The sequence below is a fragment of the Ovis aries genome, chromosome 18, assembly GCF_016772045.2.
Source record: "Ovis aries strain OAR_USU_Benz2616 breed Rambouillet chromosome 18, ARS-UI_Ramb_v3.0, whole genome shotgun sequence".
Classification (NCBI taxonomy): domain Eukaryota; kingdom Metazoa; phylum Chordata; class Mammalia; order Artiodactyla; family Bovidae; genus Ovis; species Ovis aries.
In genome coordinates, this window is record NC_056071.1 from 43,198,695 (window position 1) to 43,223,164 (window position 24,470).

Consider the following 24,470-nt stretch of genomic DNA (forward strand, 5'->3'; position numbering starts at 1 on the left):
ATGGCATCACTGACTCGATGGACATGAGTCTGAGTGAACTCCAGAAGTTGGTGATGGACAGGGAGGCCTGGCGTGCTGCGATTCATGGGGTCACAAAGAGTCGGACAGGACTGAGCAACTGAACTGAACTGAACTGATGTTTCAAACACAAGCAAACAAATTTAAGAAAGAGATCAGATTTGTGGTTTCAAAGGCAGGAAATGGAAGGAGGACAAATTGGATGAAGTTAGTCCAAAGACACAAAATTCCAGTTATTTAGATAAGTGCTAGGGATATAATGTAAAACTTTATAAATACAATTGTTTTATTATCTATTTTATTTTACATTTTCTGTTTATCAAATTCACACTACTGTGTGTCATACATAAAAGTTGTTAAGAGAGTAAGTCCTAAGGGTTCTTACTGATGAATGCTCATTAAACTTACTGTGGTAATCATTTCATAATATATGTAAGTCACATCATTATGCCATATACTTTAAACTTATACAGTGTTGTATTTCAGTTATATTGCAATCAAATTAGAAGGATAAACAAAGTACATGTCTTATATACAGCATTTTTTGTAGTGTTGAATTTAAATATTTTATTTTGGTATTGTTTTATATTTATCCAAAAAATTTTTGGTTCCTCTATTCCTACTTTTATGTTCTTTTGGGTTAATCAAATGTTTTTAAAAAATTACATTGAATTCTTTTGTTGGCTTATTATCTGTACTTTTCTATATTTTTAAATATATGAATTGGGGTTATAATATGAATTCTTAACCTAGTCTACTTAGAGTTTAGATTATTTGTTCAGTTCTAAGTCATGTCCGATTCTTTGCAGCATCATGACTGCAGCACGCCAGACTTGCCTACCTTCATTATCTCCCAGAGTTTGCTCAGACTCACATCCATTGAGTCAGTGATGCTCTCTAACCATTTCATCCTCTGCTTCCCCCGTCTCCTTTCACCTTCAATCTTTCCCAGCATCAGGGTCTTTTCAAATGAGTCAGCTCTTCGCATCAGGTGGCCAAAGTATTTCAGCTTCAGCATCAGTCCTTCCAAGGAATATTTAGGATTGATTTCCTTTAGGATTGACTGCTTTGATCTCCTTGCTGTCCAAGGGACTCTCAAGAGTCTTTTCTAGCACCACAATTCAAAAGCATCAATTCTTTGGCACTCAGTTTTCTTTATAGTCCAACTCTCACATCCGTACATGACTACGGGAAAAACCATAGCCTTGACTATTTGGACTTTTGTTGGCAAAGTGGTCTCTCTGCTTTTTAATATGCTGTCTAGGTTTGTCCTAGCTTTACTTCCAAGGAGCGAGAATCTTTTAATTCATGGCTGCAGTCACCATCTGTAGTGATTTTGAAGCTCAAGAAAATAAAATTTGTCACTGTTTCCACTTTTTCCCCATCTGTTTGCTATGAAGTGATGGGACCAGATTCTATGATCTTAGTTGTTTGAATGTTGTTTTAATTTTCATTCTTCTTTTTCACCCTTCATCAAGAGGGTCTTTAATTCCTCTTCACTTTCTGCCATTAGAGTGTTACCATCTGTGTATCTGAACTTAATGATATTTCTCTGGGCAGTCTTGATTCCAGCTTGGGATTCATCCAGCCTGGCATTTTGCCTGATGTACTCTGCCTATAAGTTAAATAAGCAGGGTGACAATATACAGCCTTGTCAAACTCATTTCTCAATTTTGAACCAGTCCTTTTTTTATTCCATGTCCAGTTCTAACTGTTGCTTCTTGACCTGCATACAGGTTTCTCAGAAGATAGGTAAGGTGGTTTTAAGAATAAACCATCTCTTTTAAGAATTTTCCACAGCTTGTTGTGATCTGCATAGTCAAAGTCTTTAGTGTAGTCAATGAAGCAGAAGTAGATGTTTTTCTGGAATTTCTTTGCTTTTTCTATGATCCAGTGGCTGTTGGCAAATTGATATCTGGTTGTTCCTCTTCCTTTTCTAAATCTAGCTTGTACATCTGAAAGTTCTCAGTTCATATACTGCTGAAGCCTAGCTTGAAGGATTTTGAGCATTATCCTGCTAGCATGTGAAGTGAGTACAATTGTATCGTAGTCTGAGCATTCTTTGGCATTACCCTTCTTTGGGATTGGAATGAAAACTGACCTTTTCCAGTCCTATGGCCACTACTGAGTGTTCCAGGTTTGCTGGCATATTGAGTGCAGCACTTTAACAGCATAATCTTTCAGGATTTGAAATAGCTCAGCTAGAATTCCATCACCTTCATTAGCTTTGTTCGTAGTAATACTTCCTAAGGCCCACTTGACTCCACACTTCAGGATGTCTGGCTCTAGGTGAGTGACCACACCACTCTGGTTATTAAGACCTTTTGTGTATAGTTCTTCTGTGTATTTTTGCTACATCTTCTTAATCTCTTCTGCTTCTGTTAGGTCCTTTCTTTGCATTCATTTATAACTATATTTTCCTTTAAATTCTTAAATCTATTTATAATAGCTACTTTAAATTTCTTGCCTGCTCAACTTAATGCAGCTCAATTCTAGAAAAATAAACGACCCAATCAAAAAATGGGCCAAAGAACTAAATAGACATTTCTCCAAAGAAGACATACAGATGGCTAACAAACACATGAAAAGATGCTCAACATCACTCATTATCAGAGAAATGAAAATCAAAACCACAATGAGGTACCATTTCATACCAGTCAGAATGGCTATGATCCAAAAGTCTGCAAGCAATAAATGCTGGAGAGGGTGTGGAGAAAGGGAACCCTCTTACACTGTTGGTGGGAATGCAAACTAGTACAGCCACTATGGAGAACAGTGTGGAGATTCCTTAAAAAATTGCAAATAGAACTGCCATATGACCCAGCAATCCCACTGCTGGGCATACACACCGAGGAGACCAGAATTGAAAGAGACACACGTACCCCATTGTTCATCGCAGCACTGTTTATAATAGCCAGGACATGGAAACAACCTAGATGTCCATCAGCAGATGAATGGATAAGAAAGCTGTGGTACATATACACAATGGAGTATTACGCAGCCATTAAAAAGAATACATTTGAATCAGTTCTGATGAGATGGATGAAACTGGAGCCAATTATACAGAGTGAAGTAAGCCAGAAAGAAAAACACCAATACAGTATACTAACACATATGTATGGAATTTAGAAAGATGGTAATGATAACCCTGTATGCGAGACAACAAAAGAGACACAGATGTATAGAATGGACTTTTGGACTCTGAGGGAGAGAGAGAGGGTGGGATGATTTAGGAGAATGGCACTGAAACATGTATAGTATCATGTAAGAAATAAATCACCAGTCTATGTTCGATGCAAGATACAGGATGCTTGGGGCTGGTGCACGGGGACGATCCAGAGAGATGATATGGGGAGGGAGGTGGGAGGGGGGTTCAGGATTGGAAACTCATGTACACCCGTGGCGGATTCATGTCAAAGTATGGCAAAACCAATACAGTATTGTAAAGTAAAATAAAGTAAAAATAAAAATTAAAAATAAATAAATAAATAAATAAATAAAAATTTCTTGCCTGCTAACTCCAACATCTGGACCTTGGGTTGATTTCTTTTGACTTTCTTCTCTCTTGACTGTGGGTCACATTTTCCTATTTCTTGTTTATTAATTTTTAAATTGTGTTTTGGACATTGTGATGGGCATGTTGTAAAATTCAAAGGCTTTGGATTCTGTTATCTTCCTCTAGAGGTAATTGATTTTTTGCTTTGCCAGACTGTTAAACTTGGTTAGACTCAAAGTCTAAACTCTGCTGCTTTTGCTGAAAGTGAAAGTGTAGTCGCTCAGTCCTGTCTGACTCTTTTTGACCCAGTGGACTGTAGCCCGCCAGGCTTTTCTGTCCATGGAATTTCCCAGGCACGAATACTGAAGTTGGTTGCTGTTCCCTTCTCCAGGGGATCATCCTGACCCAGGGGTCAAATCCCACTCTTCCGCATTGCAGGCAGATTCTTTACCATCTGAGCAACCAGGGAAGCTGTTTTTGCAGTGGATAGTAATTGAAATTTTTGTTCAAGTCTTTCGCCTGTTCCCCCTACCCCCTGCCCTGGGCTCCTTGGAGTCTGCTTCTGTACATGAGTAGATCAAGAGCTAAGGATTTAGCAGATTTATACACAGATTTTTGCAGTTACCTCTTTCCTAATATTCTTTTTATAACTTTCCAGCCTCTCTGACAACCTGAATCTCTTATCTTCTCAAACCAATTGATTATGATTTCTCAAACCAATCAGTCTACAGTTTTCTGGTTGATTTTCAATTGCCCCTCCCTACCATGCTGACTTCCCTGGTGGCTCAGACGTTAAAGCGTCTGTCTACAATGTGTGCCGGGGTCCAGCCCCGGTGGATCCAGGGTGATTCGAAGGTGGGGATGGAGTCAGCATCTTTGGAAAAATACATACTTAATCACAGATATAGAGAGATTAGAAATGGATAGTGTAGTAGGAAGTTTAGTGGAGAAAAAGAGGCTGAATAACTTGGATTACGTGGAATAGCATCCATGCTCCAGACGGGAATTCAGCCAGAAAAACGAGGGCAAGAAAGAAGTGACACGGGGGAACCAGTCTTTCCGGAAACTGATCCAATTTCTTTATTTTTGGGTTTGCTTGTATACCTTTTGTTACTCATAGGGATGAATACAGAGTCACGCGGGAGTCAGCAGTCCTGACCTTTGTCAAAATCAGGTGCTTCACATAAATGTATAAAAAAGGTACATCATCTTCTGGCCATGAGTGAGACCTGCTGACATTTTGTGATCCTTTCTTTCTGATAACCAAAAAAATTATTTCTTCCAAGAGTGTTTTTTCTTAAACCAGGCACCACCCTCCAAATAAAGTTACATTCCTATAGGGTGAGGGTGTAGTGAGTTACAGTCAAGAAAGGAATTTATTTAACCCAAGGTTAACATGATTAGTCTTAAAGGTTAATACTTATTTCTTCTATATGCTTAAAGGTTAATACTTATTTCTTCCTATATGCTAGTTATATTCATTATAAGGGTAGAGAACATGGAGATTTAGCAGCAAACATCAGCCCAACAAATGAAAATCCTTTCACCAATGCTCCCCTTAAGATCTATTTAGTCTTAAGATATGATAAAGTTACATTTTTACATAGCAAGGACACAGTGATTTATAACAAAGTACAGCGATCTATTACAAAAGAGAAAATCCATTAACTCAAAAAGTCTAGTATTGCTAACATCAAAAACTACCATATTTCCTTTTCTATAGTCCAAATATATTGATTAATATATTCCCAAGTGCCTAAGGATATGGAGGCCTGGTGGCAATCATTGACTCAACAAGAAGAAAAAGCCCTCTGCTAATTAAGACTCTCAAAATACTCCAAAACTCTCTGTGCTGTTTATGGTTAAGAGGTAGTCAACAATCATATGGCAGGAGTATGGATAATCCTATCACACAAGCTAGTCTGTCAGCAGAGAGGTTTGACCTGAGACACCCTTGTCCCACCCAGAGTAGGGAATTAACAGCAATTATTGACACAACAGATGAAAAACCCTTCACCAATATAATTCCTAACCAACCCATTATACTAATAATTTCTAATTCCCCAAAAGAATTTGCCTTTAGTAAGTCTAAAACATCTCATGCCTCTCAGGTTGGAAGGCTGTAAACAATCACATGTGACCGGAAGAACCTATATAGGTGGGCTAGATAACCTTCAGAGGAGTCCGTAAGCTGAAACACTCTTGTCACGCCCAGGAATTTTTATTGCCTTGGAGCTGCGCGTTTACTCCTTCTCCAAGAGAAATGGTTATGGGGGAGAGCCCCCCGTAAAGTCAGAGGTATAGGTGAGAGCATAAAACAGACTTTGGTTTGGGGGTTAGATGCTCGGGAACAGGGGGTTTCCTGAGGCTTGATCACGCCTTTGCGTATTCCAAGCCTCGTTCCTCATGACCTTTGCCATGGGCGGAGTTCCTCATGCTGGCTCCCAGCGAATGTGGGAGACCTGGGTTTGATCCCTGGGTTGGGAAGATCCCCTGGAGAAGGAAATGGCAATCCACTCCAGGACTATTGCCTGGAAAATCCCATGGACAGAGGAGCCTGGTAGGCTACAGCCCATGGGGTCGCAAAGAGCCAGACAGGACTGAGCGACTTCACTTTCACTTTCACCATGCTGACTAGAGTGCCCTCTGGCAAAAAGCTGTATACAGGCAAATTTCTCCTGCTGCAGTTCACTTCTTTTCTGGTTATCCATAGATGCATAACAAATCACCCCAAATATAGTGGCATTAAACAGAAACAATCACCTATTATTATTATGGTTCTAGGGTTTGACTGAACTCAGTTGTGTGGATCTTGCTTGGCTCTTCTACTGTTGTGATCAAATGGAGGCTAAAGTCATCTTGAAATCTCCCTCACTCATCGATTTGACAGTTGATGTTGGCTTTTGGCTGGGACTAGGTTCGACTTTCAGGTAGAATACCTGTGCATGACCTCTGCCCGAGCTTTTTAATAATAGTTGGCTTCTAAGAGCAAGCATCCCAAGAGGGAGAGCCAGATGGAAGCTGTATTTCCTTTTATTAACTGGCCTTGGAAGTCACATAGTGTCACTTTTGCCACACTCATGCATTGAGGCAGTCACAAAGAAAAGCTTCTATTCAAGTGGGGGGAATTAGACTTCACCCTGGTGGCTCAGAGAATAAAGCATCTGCCTGCAACGTGGGAGACCTGGGTTTGAATCTCAGGTCAGGAAGCTCCCCTAGAGAAGGAAATGGCAAGTTACTGCAGTATTCTTGCCTGGAAAATTCCATGGATGGAAAAGCGTGCTAAGCTACCATGCATGAGATTGCAGAGTCACACACAACTGAGCAACTACACTTTTGAGGGTGAGGAATGTCAGAATTTTTCAGACATGTTTTAAAACTATCAAACCTTTTAAATGTTGTGTTCTCTTCAATTTTTTCTTGCTTTTGGTCATTCTCTGCTAAGTCTCTGCTTCAGTTGTGTCCAACTCTGTGTGACCCCAGAGACGGCAGCCCACCAGACTCCCCTGTCCTGGGATCCTCCAGGCAAGAACACTGGAGTGGGTTGCCATTTCCTTCTCCAATGCATGAAAGTGAAAAGCGAAAGTGAAGTCACTCAGTCGTGTCCGACTCTTCGTGACTCCATGGACTGCAGCCTACCAGGCTCCTCCGTCCATGGGATTTTCCAGGCAAGAATACTGGAGTGGGGTGCCATTGCCTTCATTTTCTAGTACCTTCAAATAATTACTTTTTATATAGATAATGTCATGTTATCTGGTAGTCCATTATAGACTACTTCGTCATTACCAGGAGTAGAACTTTCTCTCCTATGTTTCTTCCACCCATAGCACTCATCACCTTTGCCATTCATATATTAACTTGTTTATATTGTGTCTCTTCCCATTAAAATGCAGGCTCCATTAAGTTGGGATTTTTTCTCTTTAGTAACTGCTAGGCAAAAAAATTGAGTAGGCACTGAACAAATTTTTGTTGATGAATGTTGAATGAATTTTCAGCTCTTCAAAATAGCCATGAGTAACCAAATCCTGTTGATAAAAGAGGAGTACAAATTATAGAGCCTTGTTCTTGCACATGGTTACATTGGTAGACTAGCATATCTCAGATTAATTTCTCCTTGGCTTATAGAATAGAGCATAGAGATTTTGACATTTTATTCTCCTCATTACTGCTGTATGTGTCAGTTTAGCAGGCTAGATAACTGATTACAGCTCAGTTGAAATACCATGTTATGTACTTTGTGAAGTGTAAAGCACTATGAGATTATGAGATATCAGATAATTACATGCAGTTGCACCTGGTAGGCTAGTCTTTACAGATTTCATTTTGAAAGCATATTTCTGTATGTGTGTGTGTTTGTATATTTTTAAGGAAAGAATATTTTGATTTTCCAGAACAATAATGGAAGTTATATCTGTATGTTTATGATAAAGACCTTACTAGGTTCTTATTATTTTATCTGACTATTTTTTTAGGAACTTAAGAGATTTCAGAACTTTGTAAAATACTGTCCTCCTTTTGATGTTGTCATTGATGGGCTCAATGTTGCCAAGATGTTTCCTAAAGCTCGTGAATCTCAAGTTGTAAGTACAAGTTTTGTTATTCCACATCTCTAGAAATATTTATTGGACTCATTTGTGATCTTCCTTGGTTCTCTTAGTTCCCCATTTTCCCTTCCTCTAAAAAGAAGTTCTCAAAAGTGCCACAGTGACCAACCAGTCATCTAAGATTCACTGTTTTTGTTTCTGACAAGTGGCTCTCGCTGGCTGGGCAAGAGTGAAAGATTCCAAAGTCTATGTAATAAAGGGCCAGTTCAGCCTTTTTTTGTGTAACCTTTAGCTAACATTATAGGTCTCTACTCTTTGGGTTATTCTATCTTGTCCCTGTGGATCACATCCCTCCACTTGAAATTTATCAACTTATACTATTAAGAGGTGTTAATCACTCATTGGGGCATCCCTGAAAGCTCAGTTGGTAAAGAATCCACTTGCAATGCAGGAGACCCCAGTTTGATTCTTGGGTTGGGAAGATCCACTGGAGAAGGGATAGGCTACCCATTACTCACATATCTGTTCTTCCAGACATGCTGTGTTCATAAATTAAACTAAGCATTTCTTTTTTTGGTAAGACAATCATTTGTTCAATCAATTTCTAAGTGTCTTAGTAGTTTTTAATAGGAATATAAGGTTTTTTTAATAGCATAGTGAGCAATTATTTTAATTCTCATTTTTACAGATTAGAAAATTAAGGCCAATTTTGTACAGTACATCCTTAAAAAGCAGTCATAACATCAAAATTTGATTGTAGAGAGCTCTTGGGTTTCAGACTTGTGGATCTTACCACTGGCAATCTATGGCCGTTTATCTGTAGTTAAACTATTATTTCGTAAAAATTGCTGCCAACTTAAAAGCTTTTTCTCAGAGATGCTATCAATACTGGTCCAATTTGACCATTTATACTCAGAAAAGCTTACAAGTACTCACAAGGGACAAGGTTGATTTATAGAAATTTCTTTATATGCCTTTCCTTTGTTTGTGGCTGCATTTTTATGGTCAGATATGTACTTTTTACTGCTTTATTTTTAAAAAACACAAAAGTAAGTTGAAATTATTTTTGTCTCTTAGGTACTCGAGGGGTCTTTTGAAGCAGTAACATTGACAAAGACAAAGCCAGAATAGGAAACATGAAAGTATTATCACTAAGGCATGGTAGAGCTCAGAATCAGAAGGGTTCATTCCCATTTAATCCGTGAGAATAAAAAGTTTCTTGTTTGTGTACTTTTTGGTTGTCTTTCAGCTTCAAACAAAGCAAAAGATTAGCTTGCCTGAAATATGTAGCCCAAATGGGCTCACTTTTGCCAGTACAATGTTGAATATGTTGTAGTGGACACATCTTCCAGCTTTGTGGGAGAAAACTGCACATTTTTTAAGATTTTAGCAGATTTTGGCAAGTACAGAGGCAGAGAACAAATGATGGGCCAGGGAAATCATGATGTCTGCCACTACTTTTAGCTTCTACTCTTTAAATAATTTAATGTAAGCAACAGCTTATGTGACAAGTAGTTGTTATTACCCAACTTTTCAGAGAACTTGTGGCAGTGCACTTGGCATTATATTTGGGAAATTTCAGCTTGGAGACTCAGCTTAAGAGACATCACCTGAATAACATTTAATAACATTTTAAATAGCTTTAAAGTAGCATTTTAGATTAGAAGTTAAGAACGGGGATTCTGGAACCAGGCTCTTTATAGTCAACTTACCACTTTAAATTGCTTTCATAGTTTGAGTGATTTATTTAACCTCTCTGTGCCTTACTTTCCCAATTTGTAAAACAGACCTAATAATAGTACCTATCTCTTAAAGATGTTGTGAAGAATACTTGGTATATACTAAGTACCTAATAGGTGTCACTATTATTGATTACTATTCAAAGTAACTTCTCAAATGGAACTGTAACTCTTGCTTTCAGCTATCCCCTGTTGAGCAGTTTAAGATTTTCTCCTGTTTTGTCATCCATGTCAATGGAGCTAAAAGGAAATAACAAATCTCTGCCTTAGTATTAGATTTAGTAGTACTGTTAGACTCTAGGTGAGGTACTCAAATAATACTTGATTGAGGATTGAAGCCAGTTCCATCAAAAACTTAAGAAAAATTAAAAATATGATTTTAAGAAATGTTATTTTCTTATGATTATAAAAGTAATGCATGTTCATAGTAGAAAATTTGAAAGTTATAGAAAAGAAAATTTTATATAATCCTAACATTCAACTATAATCACGGACAGTGTTTTATTTCCTTGCAGTATTTTTCTATTTTTTTAACCTAAGTGAGCTTATATATCTATATTTTAATTCATAGTTGTTGAAAACTCTCAATAAAAGCGAAGCTATAAAAGGAGTAAGAGAAATCAGGACTGTTTTAAAATATTTAAGATGAAAGGACCTTTGAAGCATATATAAAATTCAGGAACTCTAATGGGAAGAATAGAGAAATTTGCTGGAAGGTAAAAAATACTATAACATTGTTTAAACATAAAAACAAACTGAAAAAAAAATTGTAGCACAAATGACAAAGGGCTAATTTCCTGACTGTACCAAGGTTTCTTATAAGTAAGTCTGTAAGAAAAAGAAGAACCAAGCAGTAGAAAAGTGGTTTAACCTTATTCATAATTATAGTTATGCAAATGAAAATGTTTGTCTTCTAGACTGGCAGAAATTTCAAAGTTAATAGTATCCTATATTTTGATTGGTTTAGAAAGGTAGAGAGGAGGGTTAGGATTCAAAAACAAAAAACAAGAATTAGGATTCCTAATCTTTTCCTTTGTGCACACTTTAAGACAACTATATTAAGAGAGAGAGAAAAAAAGGACAAATGAGTAGGTAAAGAATATTTCTTTTCTGGGCTATTTTATTAAACTTTGTTTACAAATTTTAAAAATGTTTGAACATTTTTAGATGTAGTTAGGTACAGTGTTTTTCTGGTGGGTAATTTGGCAATGACTTTGAATGCCTAAAATGCTGAAATTCTTCTCTTAGGAACTGTTATATTCACACTAGTATATAAAATTTTATGTCCCAATGTGTTAGTTACAGCATTGCTTGTAAGCAGAGAATCTAATCAACTTAAATATCTATCATTCTAGGACCTGATACATATTGAAACATCTATTTTAAATGAATGAGATAGATCTATATGTACTGATATGGAATGATAGCCAAAGTAAGTGTAAGAAACTAGTTGTGCAGCAACTGTATGGCCCTACTTGTGTTAAAAGCAAACCAAAGGGTTACCCGTATATAAATGTTTGTTAGGTAAATTTGTATATGACTGGAAAATTCCAGAAGTTACACATAAAAACTTTAGGATAGTTAACTTTAGGAATTGGGGATATAGTATAAGACAACAAGAGAATTTCAATTTTTTATTTTTAAAATTTTCTTTCACAATGAATATATGTTTGAAATTTAAAACTCATCATCAGGAAAAGTAAAAAGGCATTCTTGGTAAATATTCTAAAATAACTGTATCTTATGGATGTACCACAATTTTTTAATCATTTGCCTGTTGGTGGGCATGTTAGATTGTTTCTCATTTTTCACTATGGTAAATAATGCTTGGAAGAAGATCTCAGGATGTTTCAGATGATTTTTTGAGAATAGATTCCCAGAAATAGGACTCTTGAGTCAATGGGTATGGATAATTTTAAAGGTCTCACTATATATTACCAAATTGCTTTCCAAAATGATTGAAGCAATTTATATTCCCACCAACAGTTATAAAAGTGCCCAAATAGAGTACATTTATTCAGAGTTGCTCATTACGTGATTGCTTCAACTACTTAGTTGCATTTGTGCTATGAATCTGCTAAGTGAATAGAGCTGAACAGTTTTTAACCCAGATTCCTTAGCTGAAACATTTTAAAATTTGTAAACAAAGTTTAATAAAATAGCCCGGAAAGGAAATATTCTTGACCATTTTATTTGTCCTTTCTCTCTCTCTCTCTTAATATGGTTGGCTTTAAGTGTGCACAAAGGAAAAGATTAGGAATCCTAATTCTTGAATTTTTCATCTTTGTGTGCAGAATCTTCCAGCCTTTTTCTGTGGAATAATGTACAGCTCATTTATGTTCGTCTCATGAACTCTCTGCATTATATATTACAAATTCTACTTTGTCCTTTTGCATTAATGGTTAATTATATAGCCAGCATTGTTCTCTGTAAGTTCATAAATAAGAAGAGACCATTTTAAATTCATTACTTAGGGAGTAGCACCTTGATCATCACATATCTTGAACTCAGAGCCTACAGCTTAGGGGTGATTGAGATTTAAGGAACTAAAAATAGTTCTGGTTGTGAATTTATTTTCTCAATTTTCAAACATATCTTTTTATATTTGGAATTTTTTGGAAGTCAGATTATATCTTATAATTGATATCAGTAAAAACTTGCCAGTTACCATGCAGAGTTGAGACTTAACTGGTGGTTGCCATTGCCTGAGAATGTACAGATTTAGCTGTACACAGCATGTCTTTTCTTTTTTTGGAAGTTTTATTATTTTTTTTTGACTTTACTTTACATTGGAGTATTAGCCAGTTAACAATGTTGTGATAGTTTCTGGTGTACAGCAAAGGGACTCAGCCATACATATACATGTATCCATTCTCCCCTAAACTCTCCTCCCATCTAGACTGCCATATAACATTGATCAGAGTTCTCTTGTGTTATATAGTAGGACCTTATTATTTATCTGTTTTATATATAATAGCTTGTTTCTGCTAATCCCTAACTCCTAATATATTACCTCTCTTGTAACATAAGTTTGCTTTCTATGGCTGTAAGTCTTTTTGTTTTATACATGAGTTCATTGGAATCATTTTTTAGATTCTTCATATAAGTGATATCCTATGATATTTGTCTCTGTTTGACTTAATGTGATAATCACTAGATCCATTCCTGTTGCTCCAAATGGCATTATTTCATTGTTTTTTGTGGCTGAGTAGTATTCCCTTGTATATGTACATCACATCATCTTTATCTGTTCATCTGTTATTGGACACAGGCTGCTTCCATGTCTTGACTATTGTAAATAGTACTGCTGTGAACATTGGGGTGCATTTATCTTTTCAAATTAGAGTTTTCTTCAGATATCTTCCCAGGAGTGGAATTGCTGTATCATATAGTAACTCTGTTTTCAGTTTTTTAAGGAACCTCCATACTGTTTTCCATAGTAACTATACCAATTTATATTCCCCCCAACAGTGTAGGAGGGTTCCCTTTTAGGGAAACAATCTTAAATGGATGATAAACCAACATATTTGAGGGTACAGTGAGATTTAGATGGGACTAGCCTTGACACTTTCTAATTCATTTGTTTCTCTCTTTAGTCGCTAAGTTGTGTCCGACTCTTGCGACCCAATGGACTGTAGCTTGCCAGGCTCCTCTATCCATGGAATTCTCCAGGCAGGAATACTGGAGTGGGTTGCCATTTCCTTCTCCAGGGGATCTTCCTGACCCAAGAATCGAACTCAGGTCTCCTGCATTGCAGGCAGATTCTTTACCAACTGAACTATGAGGGAAGCCCAATTCATTTGTTTAATAAAACTTGCTACTCACCTTTTAGATGTTTTTCAAGGGTTAAGTGTATTCTGCTTTTAAACAGTGCTTTTTTTGTTGCACGTTTTCAGAAGAAAGGTTTTGGTTTGCATTTTTACTTTTGAGAAGAAGGAAGGGTTCTGAGTAACTGGTAGATTAATTAATAAAGCTTTCATTTTAAGAACAGAGCATCTTAGCAGGGAATTCCAGTGTAGAATCAGTTACTGTTTACTGAGCACTTTTCAGTGCCAGGTAAAAGGTTTTGAAATGTGAAGATGTATCTGCAGGCTGATAAATGCTATGAATGCTGGAACATGACTAGGCTAACGCTTACGTTATGTAAACAAGAAAGTCATAGTATACTTCGCATCCTTTTGTCCATGACTGTGATTCTTGTGTTTATATAGAACTCTTTTCTTAAAAATTTACTTGGAATGTCAGAATGGAGAATAATGTTTACCCAAAATACATGGGGTAAGAATTTTTTTTAAAAAATTCCAAGTATTACAAAACAGTTTTGTAACATTTTCTCCAGAACATGTTGTAATTTTGGAGAAAACAATGACTAGATTAGAAAGTGTTACGTGTGAACCCTTATGTAGCACTTGAGCCAACCTTTGCTGCAAGATGCAGTGTTTTGGATTTTCTTGAACTCAATTTCTTTTAATTTAATAAACTACGTTTATGGAGCAGCATGGATTATTTTATGAACAGTCACCTCCCAACAACATGTTATTTTGGCTCTTACAGATACTTTTGAGGAAAAACACTGCAAAAATTATGCTTAGAGATCAAGTTTAATTAGCTAAATTTAAGTAATTAAATTTAATTAAGTTAGAAATTATGTAGAAATTAAGTTGTAGCCATTTTTTTAAAACTTAAGTGAGTGAGTGATTTGCACCACTATCCTCCAAGGATTGTAGCCTCAGCTACTTTTTTCAGTAACCCAACATCCAATTGACTGACAAATTTTAATGATCATACTTCCTAAGTATATCCTGTAATCTAACCATTTCTTTCTATCTCCATTAACATCATCTCTCACCTAAACTCCCAAGTGTCCTTGCTTCTTCATCCTTGCCTCACTGATTTTGCAGGATACTTAGAATAAAAGCCATGTTCCTTTTCATGGATTGTGGTACTTTTCATCATCTTATCTTTACCTCTGTTTTCAACCTCATCTCTGATTTTTTTTCTTTGCCTTTCACTGAATTATAGATACAGTATAACTTTTCCTATTTTTCAAACATACCAGAGGTCTTCCCTGATTCTTCTGAAGTAACTTTACGCTCCTCACCCAACGTCTCCCTGTATTTTCAGTTATACAGACTTATTTGTTTCTGTGGTGGATGATGTGAGTAAAGTCATCTAGGACCAGACAACGTCCAGGCAACCTGCCAGCTGATTGTGAGCACATGAATTAGCCTAGCCTATAATATGTGGAACAGAATAATATCTAGCTGAGCCAACCCATAGTGTTGTGAGAAAGGTAGTGATTATTTTAACCCAAGTGTTTGAGTGGTTTATCACACAGCAGTAGATAATTGATTTAATTCCTTCGTAGCACTTAGTATCTATAGTTATCTATACATTTCTCTATTTACTTTATTAGTGTCCTCCATTACAATGCGAATACCCTGAGATTCAACGTATTGTGTACTTTGCTTGCTGTCATATCCTCAGCACTGAGAAAGGGGCCTTGAACATAATAAGTACTCAGTAGGTACTTAGTGAATGAATGAAAGAATGAACAAATGAATGTAAAGTAATTCATATGACCTGTTAGAAATGACTTAGCTGCTTTTCAGGATTAACTGAAAGACTTCTTGAGTTTTACTTTTGGCTGCTTACATCACGCAGTAGCTATAGAACCTAGGATAAGTTATGTAACCTCCCGGTTCCTTTGTAATGATTAAGTGAGCTAATTCTTGAAAAGCACTATTGCAGTGCCTGGCACTTAACTCCAATAAATGAAAAAGGGGAAAAGCCACAACAATCTGTGAGTGTACTTAGTTGTTCATGGTCTTAACTTTATAAAAATAAAAGCATAGTTTTCTTTTATTATGTGTTTAGTCTCCTAATTTAAATAACTGACTATCTAATCTTGTAGTTTTTTCAGTTTGAGATCTTCATTCTTTTTGAACTGATGCTTAGAACCTAAATTTAGTCTGTAAATAAATGGCTAACTTCTCTGTAGAGTAAGTAAATAAGAAATATACCAACAGTATAGAGAAAACAAAAGACTGACTATATTAGTCAGGATAGGCTAGGTAATGCTGCAGTAATAAACTCAAATTTTCAGTGGCCTAAAACAAACCATTTTTTGTTCATGCTGTATGTCCATTTGAGGTCATCTTTGTCATCACCATTCTGATTCCAAGACCTAGAATAACTTTCTGGAATATCGCCAGTCACTGTGGCAGAGGGAAAAGGGAAAGTCGTGAAGTACACACTGACTCAGAGCTTCTGCTCAGTTGTGATTCCAGCGAACACAAGCTACATAGCTAACCTGAGTTCAGCATGGTAGGAAAGACAGTCCCATCATGCATCTAGGAGGAGAAAGAGGATTAGTGTTTTTTCACAGCTCTGATGACTACCACACTGAAGTTAGTGATGTCTTGCCTGTTATAATGGTCAAGTCTAGGAACCAGAAATGAGGTTTATCTTGTCAATGCAACCTGTCTGTGCCTAGTTCTTTTTTCCGTATCAGATTCCTTTACTGTGGTTTTATGTGAGAAGAACTGATGCTTTTATTGATCCTTTTCCCTAGAATGATCAAGTAGGAATTGTAAAGTCTCTATAACTCATACTTTACACATACTTTCATAACTTTCATTTTTAGATGGATTTTTCTTTTGAGCCATCAAGTCATTGTTCATAATTGGTGATGTAAGTTTGCCTGTGGGGACAGGGAAATACTGAGCTTTCACCCAGAAAACAGAAGGATATAAACTAGAAAACTTCCTTTTTTTTCCCCCTACACTTTCCGCTCTTGTTAACCACTTCCCCTGTCACCATCGTAAACGTACCTACCCAGGATTTAGTCCTAATGTTTTTGTATCTTGCTCCTTTTGCAGGTTGCATTTAGGGTTTTCACTTGTTCATAAGCTCCTCTAGTGGAGGGTGTATAGGGGAAAAAGTACATCATTTTAGTTGCTAGCTGTTCCAAACTCTGTTCCCTATTTTTGTAGATAACAGAGAATTGGTTTAAAATAGCTTCCACAGAAAGAAAATTTATAATGTAATTTAAAAGAATTATGTTCAGGCATCAGCACCAAATGCTTTCATTCTTACAGCATGCTTAGTGCATTGAATAGAAAGTAGTTTGGTAGAAGCACTGCAGAATTTGTTTTGATTGCCATCTCTTTTGGTTTTACTACAGTGAGAGAAAAATGGAAGAAAGGGTATTAGCCATTAAAAGTTATTTGGCAGTAGCATTTACTTGGCAGTGAGTTCTCATTTTTTCCTGCCACCCAAGTTATTTTATTTCTTTCTATTGATTTACATAACCCCTTGTAAATGTTTCAATACCATAAAGAACCTAAGATAAAATAAACTATGCTCAGTGTTTTTTGGTATGCATTTATAAAACCTGGGCATTTTTTTTTATCAAGTTATAGAAAGAAATGTTTCGAGTTTGACACCAGCTGTGCTTGAAATTATGTTTCAATAATGTTATAGTGACAAGGAAACTCCTTATTATGTTTGTAAGTGCAAATGTCAGATTAAGTATTGAAGCAAAATTTTTATTATACCTCCTCAACTTTTAATATTCTTCTCTATGTAATTGTTTCTCCTGCTTAAAGACTAGCTCTTAAGGACTGCCTTTAGAGATAGAAGGTGTTTTTCCTGGGGTTTCAGAACTTGGGAGTCATGCTGCTTTTATTGCCTTCAAAGAAGGCTGACCCATGTCTGCTCTGAGGTATTTGAGTAATTTTTTTCCTGTATTGAAATCTGGAATCAAGAACGTGTCATTTTTCCCAGTTTACTTTCATAAATTTTGCTCATTGCTAATGACTGGAAATAAGTGATTGGAGATTACATCTAAACATTTTAATTGTAGTTAACTACTTAACAATAGTTTCTTTCCAGTGAATTTTAAAAAGTGATTCTCTCAGTGTTTTTAAGGTGAAGGATTACAGGAACAATTATTAATCCAATTATTTATAATCCAGGAAGGGACTTCACTTTTTACTTTGTAGAATTATATATATTTATGAGTACTCATTAGATCTCTTTTTAAAAATTCATGTATTTTTAAAGAAAAGAAAATTTAAAATCTTTAAACTTAACTACTAATGTTTCTGCTATATTTTAGAATATTGATTCTGAAACTTTAGTGTGCATCAGTCTCACCTAGAGGACTTTCTAAAACAGGATTTCTGACCGTACACCCAGAGTTCCTGATTAAAAAGTTCTAGGTTAGGGCTGAGAATTCATATTTCTTAAAATTTCCTCGGTAATGCTAATGCTGCTGGTTTGGGTACTACATTTTGAGAACCACTGTTATAGAAAGACATTTCTTCTGAAATGCACTCATACTACTTTACAAAAACAAGCAATTATAGAAGTCATATACTCAAGATTATTAGATGTCTAAATGATTCTTCTAGTAAAAATCTATTTTTTAAACTGAATATATGAAACTCATTTTACAGTACTGAAACCTGGTCCTAAGAATAATATACTTCTTCCACTTTCAAAATAGAAGTTTGTCAAGTTTCCATAACCAACAGCTATGTTATCAAGTAGTTATATTAGCATTATGATGATTAAAGTCATTCTGTGCCTAGAGAATAACTTTAAAAAAAAAAAAAAAACTCTGCTAAATGATCCAAAGAGAATATGTTAATTGGGGAAAACCTGAGATTGAAAGTAATTATGTGGAATATCAAAGCACTGGAATTGCATGTTTCTTTATAAGGCATCTGAAATAATCACCCAAATAAGTCACTGTTAGTATGTATTTTTAAGCCTGAAGATTTTTTGTTAATCAGTGGAAACCATAAACTTGGACTGAAACTCTTAAGGCAACTCATCTGGTGGTGTTTAAATCCTGTTTCATTGGGATTTAAGTGGCATTTAAGTCCTATTTCTTTGGATTTTAAGAAGGTTTGATGAGTTCTCTCATCCCTAATTTATTACTTGGGCATGGGTGATAGACCTAATCTTGACTCCTCATTTTTAAAAGTTAGTTTTAGCTAGTCAGGAGTGATTCCCCCAAGTGACTTGGGGAAATAAATAGGCATTAGTGGATGATGCCAATCCAGAATTCACTGAACACAAAAAATGGTTCTTGGGTTTTTTCCTTACTATCAATCTTTCATGACTTGATAAGTCAGAGAAGTCACGTTGCCCTAGGTCAAATAATAGCAAACTGAGGAGGTGCTTCCTTTCATCCACGTGCCATTCCACCCAGTTCACCTGCTTGACATGTATAAGAGTTCTGTCTTGTCACGTGACTGCTAGAATGGTATGCACCACTCAGAATTATTCTTACATGTACCAGTTGCTAATGAAGCGAATGATCAATTGTCAGAAAAGTGGGTAATATTATTGGTGAAGAGATCAAGGAAGTAAGTAGAAAGATGAGGAAGTCAGGCAAAATTTTGGTAATGAATTGGCCTCATGTCATTTTCTTTCCAAATATCCCTAAAAGATATACTCTGCATAGCGTTTGAAACAGAAATTTCCCCAATTGCATTAGTCAAGTGATCACATATCTTAAAACATCATTGTTAGGAAAACAGCGTTGCCATGTTCCCGTATCTGTTTTCTCTCTGGTGAAATCTTAATGGCAAGTTGATTCTCCTCTTGTTGTGTCACTGATAATTTTTGTGTGATAACTATTTAGGGTGTGGTGAGATTGTCTTTGTGAATCATTACTGTGTGTACTTTACTTCTATGACAGTATTTTAAAACATGCATCTCAGGAATGTGGTAGGTAGAGTACTCACTTTAACCAAAAAAATTTTTAAATATTTGTTAAGTCTGGTGAGCAATTCCAGAGTGAGTAGTAAATTTACTTAAATGTGTTTTTGAAGCTATATAAATTATTCTTAATTATTGTTACAGTGATACCACTTTATTCATTATTTTGTATTAAGATACTTATTTTAAGATAAAAATGATTTTCTTTTTAAAATAGTTTCTATTTCAGACCTTTCATCATTGTAAAGGCTGATTTTTCTCCCACTTAGATACAATTAAGATCAATCGATTCAGATCTTAGGTTTTATTGCATTGTTTCATTTAGATGTGGCTTTTTTCCCTGGGTATTTTTATGAAGTATTCACTGCCCTCTGAAGTGGAGATTATTTATTTATAGATTATTTTCTGCTCAACTTTGTTCTATAAGAGATATAAAATGCTTATAATAACATACAGAAAATAAAATAAACTTAAGAAAAGAGCACAAAAGGAAAATAAGCTTAGGAAAAATAAGAGGTTTGAAGTTGGTGCACGAAATTCGTGCCATGAAGTAAGTGCTCTATTAATTTGACTGTAAATTCTGTTGACAAACTTGAAGATGAAAACACAATCCTTGATGAGCAGGGATCCAAACTTTTATCCTGCACATCATTCATAAGCACCCCATAACCCCATTATAACATTTCTTTTTTCTTAAAGAGATACTCAAGGGAGCTAGGCTAAGGACGAGGAGGGAGAGAGAGAGCAGAAAGTGAAGTTTGAAGACATCCAGTTCCAAGATTTCTTCCAAGGAAGTTACTTCCACTATAGGATTCATTGATTTGGTAGGATTCACATAATTCATAAATTCAAATAGAAATAAATTGTTCAGGACAAGTACTGTTATGTATTAGCATAAGCCAAACAGATTTCTCCTGTGGGCCCTAATGAGTCAGTGCACGCCCTTCACAGCATCCTTGTTATGACCAGGTGAATGAATTGTATAAACATCAGCAGTAAAGGAATCAGACATGTATGAGCTTGAGAGAGGCCTCTGATTCAGTAATTCAGTATCACGGATGCTCTTTCCATTTGGTCAGAAGGCCTGGTGGCGGGACTCATGCTTCTTGATCTCTTTGGGAAAAAGGTAAGCCAATTTTTCACTTCTGGTCCACAGTAATTGACAGCAATACTAAATCTTGTTTTAAATTTTTATAATTTCATTGCAGTTAAAAAAAATCTGGTCAGAAAGCAGATATCCTTAATATATCTCATTTGTAGTAAATAAGATTTGAAGACATAGGTGAGTTTAAATATCAGAATTGCCTTTGGATTTTGTTAAGTGATTATAGCAAGTACCATTTCTTTACTGTGAAAAAAGAAACTTACAAACTCAACATGACATCATTCAATCAGTAGAGCATTTTTCTCAGTCTTTTCTGAACTATAAATACCAAGAAGTTTCTTATGTGTATAGTTATAGAATTAATCTTAGTTGAAGCTTTGCTGCTTCTGCTGCTAAGTCACTTCAGTCGTGTCTGACTCTATGCAACCCCATAGATGGCAGCCCACCAGGCTCCCCCATCCCTGGGATTCTCCAGGCAAGAATACTGGCGTGGGTTGCCATTTCCTTCTCCAGTGCGTGAAAGTGAAATCGCTCAGTTGTGTCTGACTCTTAGCGACCCCATGGACTGCAGCCTACCAGGCTCCTCTGTCCATGGGATTTTCCAGGCAAGAGTACTGGAGTGGGGTGCCATTGCCTTCTCCAACTGAAACTTTGCAGTTATATGTAATAGGTCTCCCTCTCCATAAAGATACATATACATTATGTTATGAATGGCAGGAAAACCTCTTGAAAAATTTCTCATCTGTTTAGGGAAGAGGTAATAGATAGGCAGATCTTACTGGATTTAAGCTTGGAAGATAAATGGAAACAGTAGTTCCTCTTCAAATGGACCAAAATGACCCCACAAAATATACATAAAATGTTCTATCGATATCTATCTTTTACCAAAATAAGAACTTGAAAGGGAAAATCACAAAGCTATATAGTTCTATGGTTGTAAAAACATTTTAAATATACCAAATTCTTCTTTGCAGTGTTTTATCAGTTACATTTCATTGTCCATCACCTGGTTGGTTATCACTTTGATTTGTCATCAGAGAGAAAGAATGACACATAGACATTATAATATTTGGTTCCTTACACTTTGATTTCTAATTAAGTCCTAGCTTTAGGGAGCCACTTTGTGCTAGGATGTCAGGCTGCAGGCCTTAGCCAAGTCCTTCACCATCCCCATGCACACACCCACACACAGTCACTCATGCTCACAAAGTAGTATCTAATTACAGGTTCTGTTCGTGATTTTAACCTATTCATTGTAAACATTGACCCTGAAGATGAGAACCACAACAGGGGGTAGCTAACATACTTTGATTTCTCTCTGTGTGTTAAAAATTGAATGCATTATCTCATGTAATCTGTACAACTCCATAAGGCAGGTACTATTATTATTTCTGTTCTACAGTGAAGAAACTAAGAACAGAAAGATTAAGTTAGCTTGTCACATTGCTAATAACAAGAGGGTCAGTGTTCAAAGTAGTCAGTCGATTCCACAGTCTGCTCATATCCTAACTCTCCTGTACTGCCATCATGACTTGACATCCAGCTTGGATCTCATATAATTCTTTTAAATATATTTTGACAATGAAGAAATTGGTTACACAGTCTTATTGGGTAATAAAAAGGAGGATTAAGTTACAGAGATAGAAAAAGTAAAGATTGGCTGTTTATTCATTCAACTCAGAAGTATAGCATCATCTTATATCTCATGTAAATAGTATTCTTTTTATTGGCATTATTTTTATTCAGAAAAAAATTGATATGACATTTATTCTCTTCATACAAAAAAATGATATACTTCCCCCCTTTTTTAGATTTTTTTAAAGCTTTTTATGAATAAGGTTTTATTTTAGAGTATTTTTAGATTTAGAGAAAAGTTAAAAAGAATATAGGAAATTCCCATATGCCTATATCTAGTTTTCTCCGCCATTAACATCCTCCGTTAGTGTGGTACATTTGTTACAATTAATGAACCAATGTGGATACATTTTCTTTACCCAAAATTCATACTTTGCTCAGATCCCTTAGTTCTCACTTGCTGTCCTTTTTATGTCATGAGTCCCTTTTAAGAAACCAAATTAAATTTAATTGTTATATCTCATTAGACTCTTCTTGGTTGTGACAGTTTCTCAGACTTTACTTGATTTTGATGACCTTGACAGTCTTGAGAAGTACTGGTCAGGTATTATGTAGACTGTCTCTCAGTTGGGATTTATATGTTTTTCTCATTGATTAGCCTAGGGTTATGGGTTTGAGGGAAGAAGATTGCAGAGATAAAATGCCATTGCCAAAGCATTGTAGTAAAAGTAGACACTATCAACATAACTACTGTTGGTGTTAACTTCAGTCAAACACTGGCTGTGCAAGTGCTTGTCAGGTTTCTCCACTGTGAAGTTATTCTTTTTTCCCCCTTTTCATGCTGTAATCTTTGGAAAGAAGTCAGTGTGCAGCCCATACTTAAAGAGCGAGCGGTCATATTCCACCTCTTTGGGGGCAGAATATTTACACAAATTGTTTGGAATGCTTCTAATCTAGAAATTTGTCTGTTCTCCCCTACTTACTTATTTCTTTCATAATTTATTTATAGTATTATGAACTCATGGATATTTATTTTGTACTTGGGTTATAATCTAATATTACTTTATTTTGTTGTCCACTTATTTTAGTTTTGGCAACTACAAGCTTTTTGTTTGTTCCCATGTTCCTTTGACAAAACCCCATAATTGTGTGTTTTTTCAAGTACTTCCTTCCTTCTGGCAAAATTCATTGCTGGTACAACATTATTTTTTAAAAAACTAAAAAGTTAGCTAATTAGGTAGGCTGCTTCAGTTTTCTTTGAAGGAAAAATGTGCTACCTGCTTTTTAGACTATTGAGGACGATGAAAAGGAGAGGGTAGTATTTTTTGTACTTTTACTTCATTTCTCAAAATCAAGTAATATTTATTTCTCCCACGTAGTATGACGATTTTACCCAGTTACCTTTGATCCTCCCCCCCCCCCCCCCCCCCCAGGGGTTAATCTGTTTGTGGTTTGCCTGTTTTGGAGGATCAGCATGTGTTTTGGATGTTCTTTTTCCTTTTCTTTGTTCTTAGCAGTGGAGAATGAAGGGTCCAAGTCAAAGGAGAAACTGAAGTGATAGCATCCACTTGTTCAGAGTGGCTCTCCTGTTCCTGTGTCTCAAGTGTTTCAACAGGAGCTATTTCCCAACTGATAACACTAGTTACCTCCAAAGGGAATAGTTATATAGAATGTTGGTTTTCATTATGATGCATTTGTGTTATGTTAGAATTTTTTGAAATAATGGGCTTATATTTCTTTTATAATCTGGAAAATAATAATAGAGGTTTATTTTTAGAGTCAGTGGAAATGCAAAGAAAAGAACTTACCCTTTCTGTGGTTTGAAATGCTTTAGAACTTAACTTTTTTCCACCCTTGATATACGGAACACTTGGTTATTTTGCATGAGTTCTGTTTAGCTCTACCTGTGTTTTTTCACTAGTTTAGCTGCATTAGTGAAACTGGCACATCTGCACAGTTACTTTATGTAACTGCAAGATTATATTTAGATTTAAAGATTACTTGAATTCTGTGATGATTCTTTCAAGTATGTAAGGCTTCTCTTTAGCAAGGTTATAAATACAGTATATGTAGAGACCATTCTTCATGTATTTCTCATAAAAAGTAATCTTGGTGTGTTGCTGTAAAGGAATAGGTAGGAATCTTTCCTCCTGGTTCTTGATTTTGCTGCTTTTCCATGCTGTCCTGAGATTTGTTTTCCTTTTTATTTATAGCCATTGGTTTTTCTGTTCCACACCTGCTGAACCTTAACACCCTGA

The 24,470-nt window shown here is 35.9% G+C and overlaps 1 protein-coding gene across 8 annotated transcripts in view; it reads left to right on the top strand.

The window, feature by feature from the left end:
• PRORP (protein only RNase P catalytic subunit) overlaps nt 1-24,470 on the top strand; it is a 135,352-nt gene that overhangs the window by 48,854 nt on the left and 62,028 nt on the right. For 7 of the 8 annotated variants that reach the window (XM_012098802.4, XM_042235682.1, XM_004017893.4 and 4 more), the window contains one exon: nt 7,987-8,094. The exons of the other annotated variant lie outside the window; for it this stretch is intronic. In XM_012098802.4, the coding sequence (XP_011954192.2) occupies nt 7,987-8,094 (108 nt within the window). The remainder of the gene's footprint in view (nt 1-7,986; nt 8,095-24,470) is intronic. 8 annotated transcript variants of the gene reach the window in all.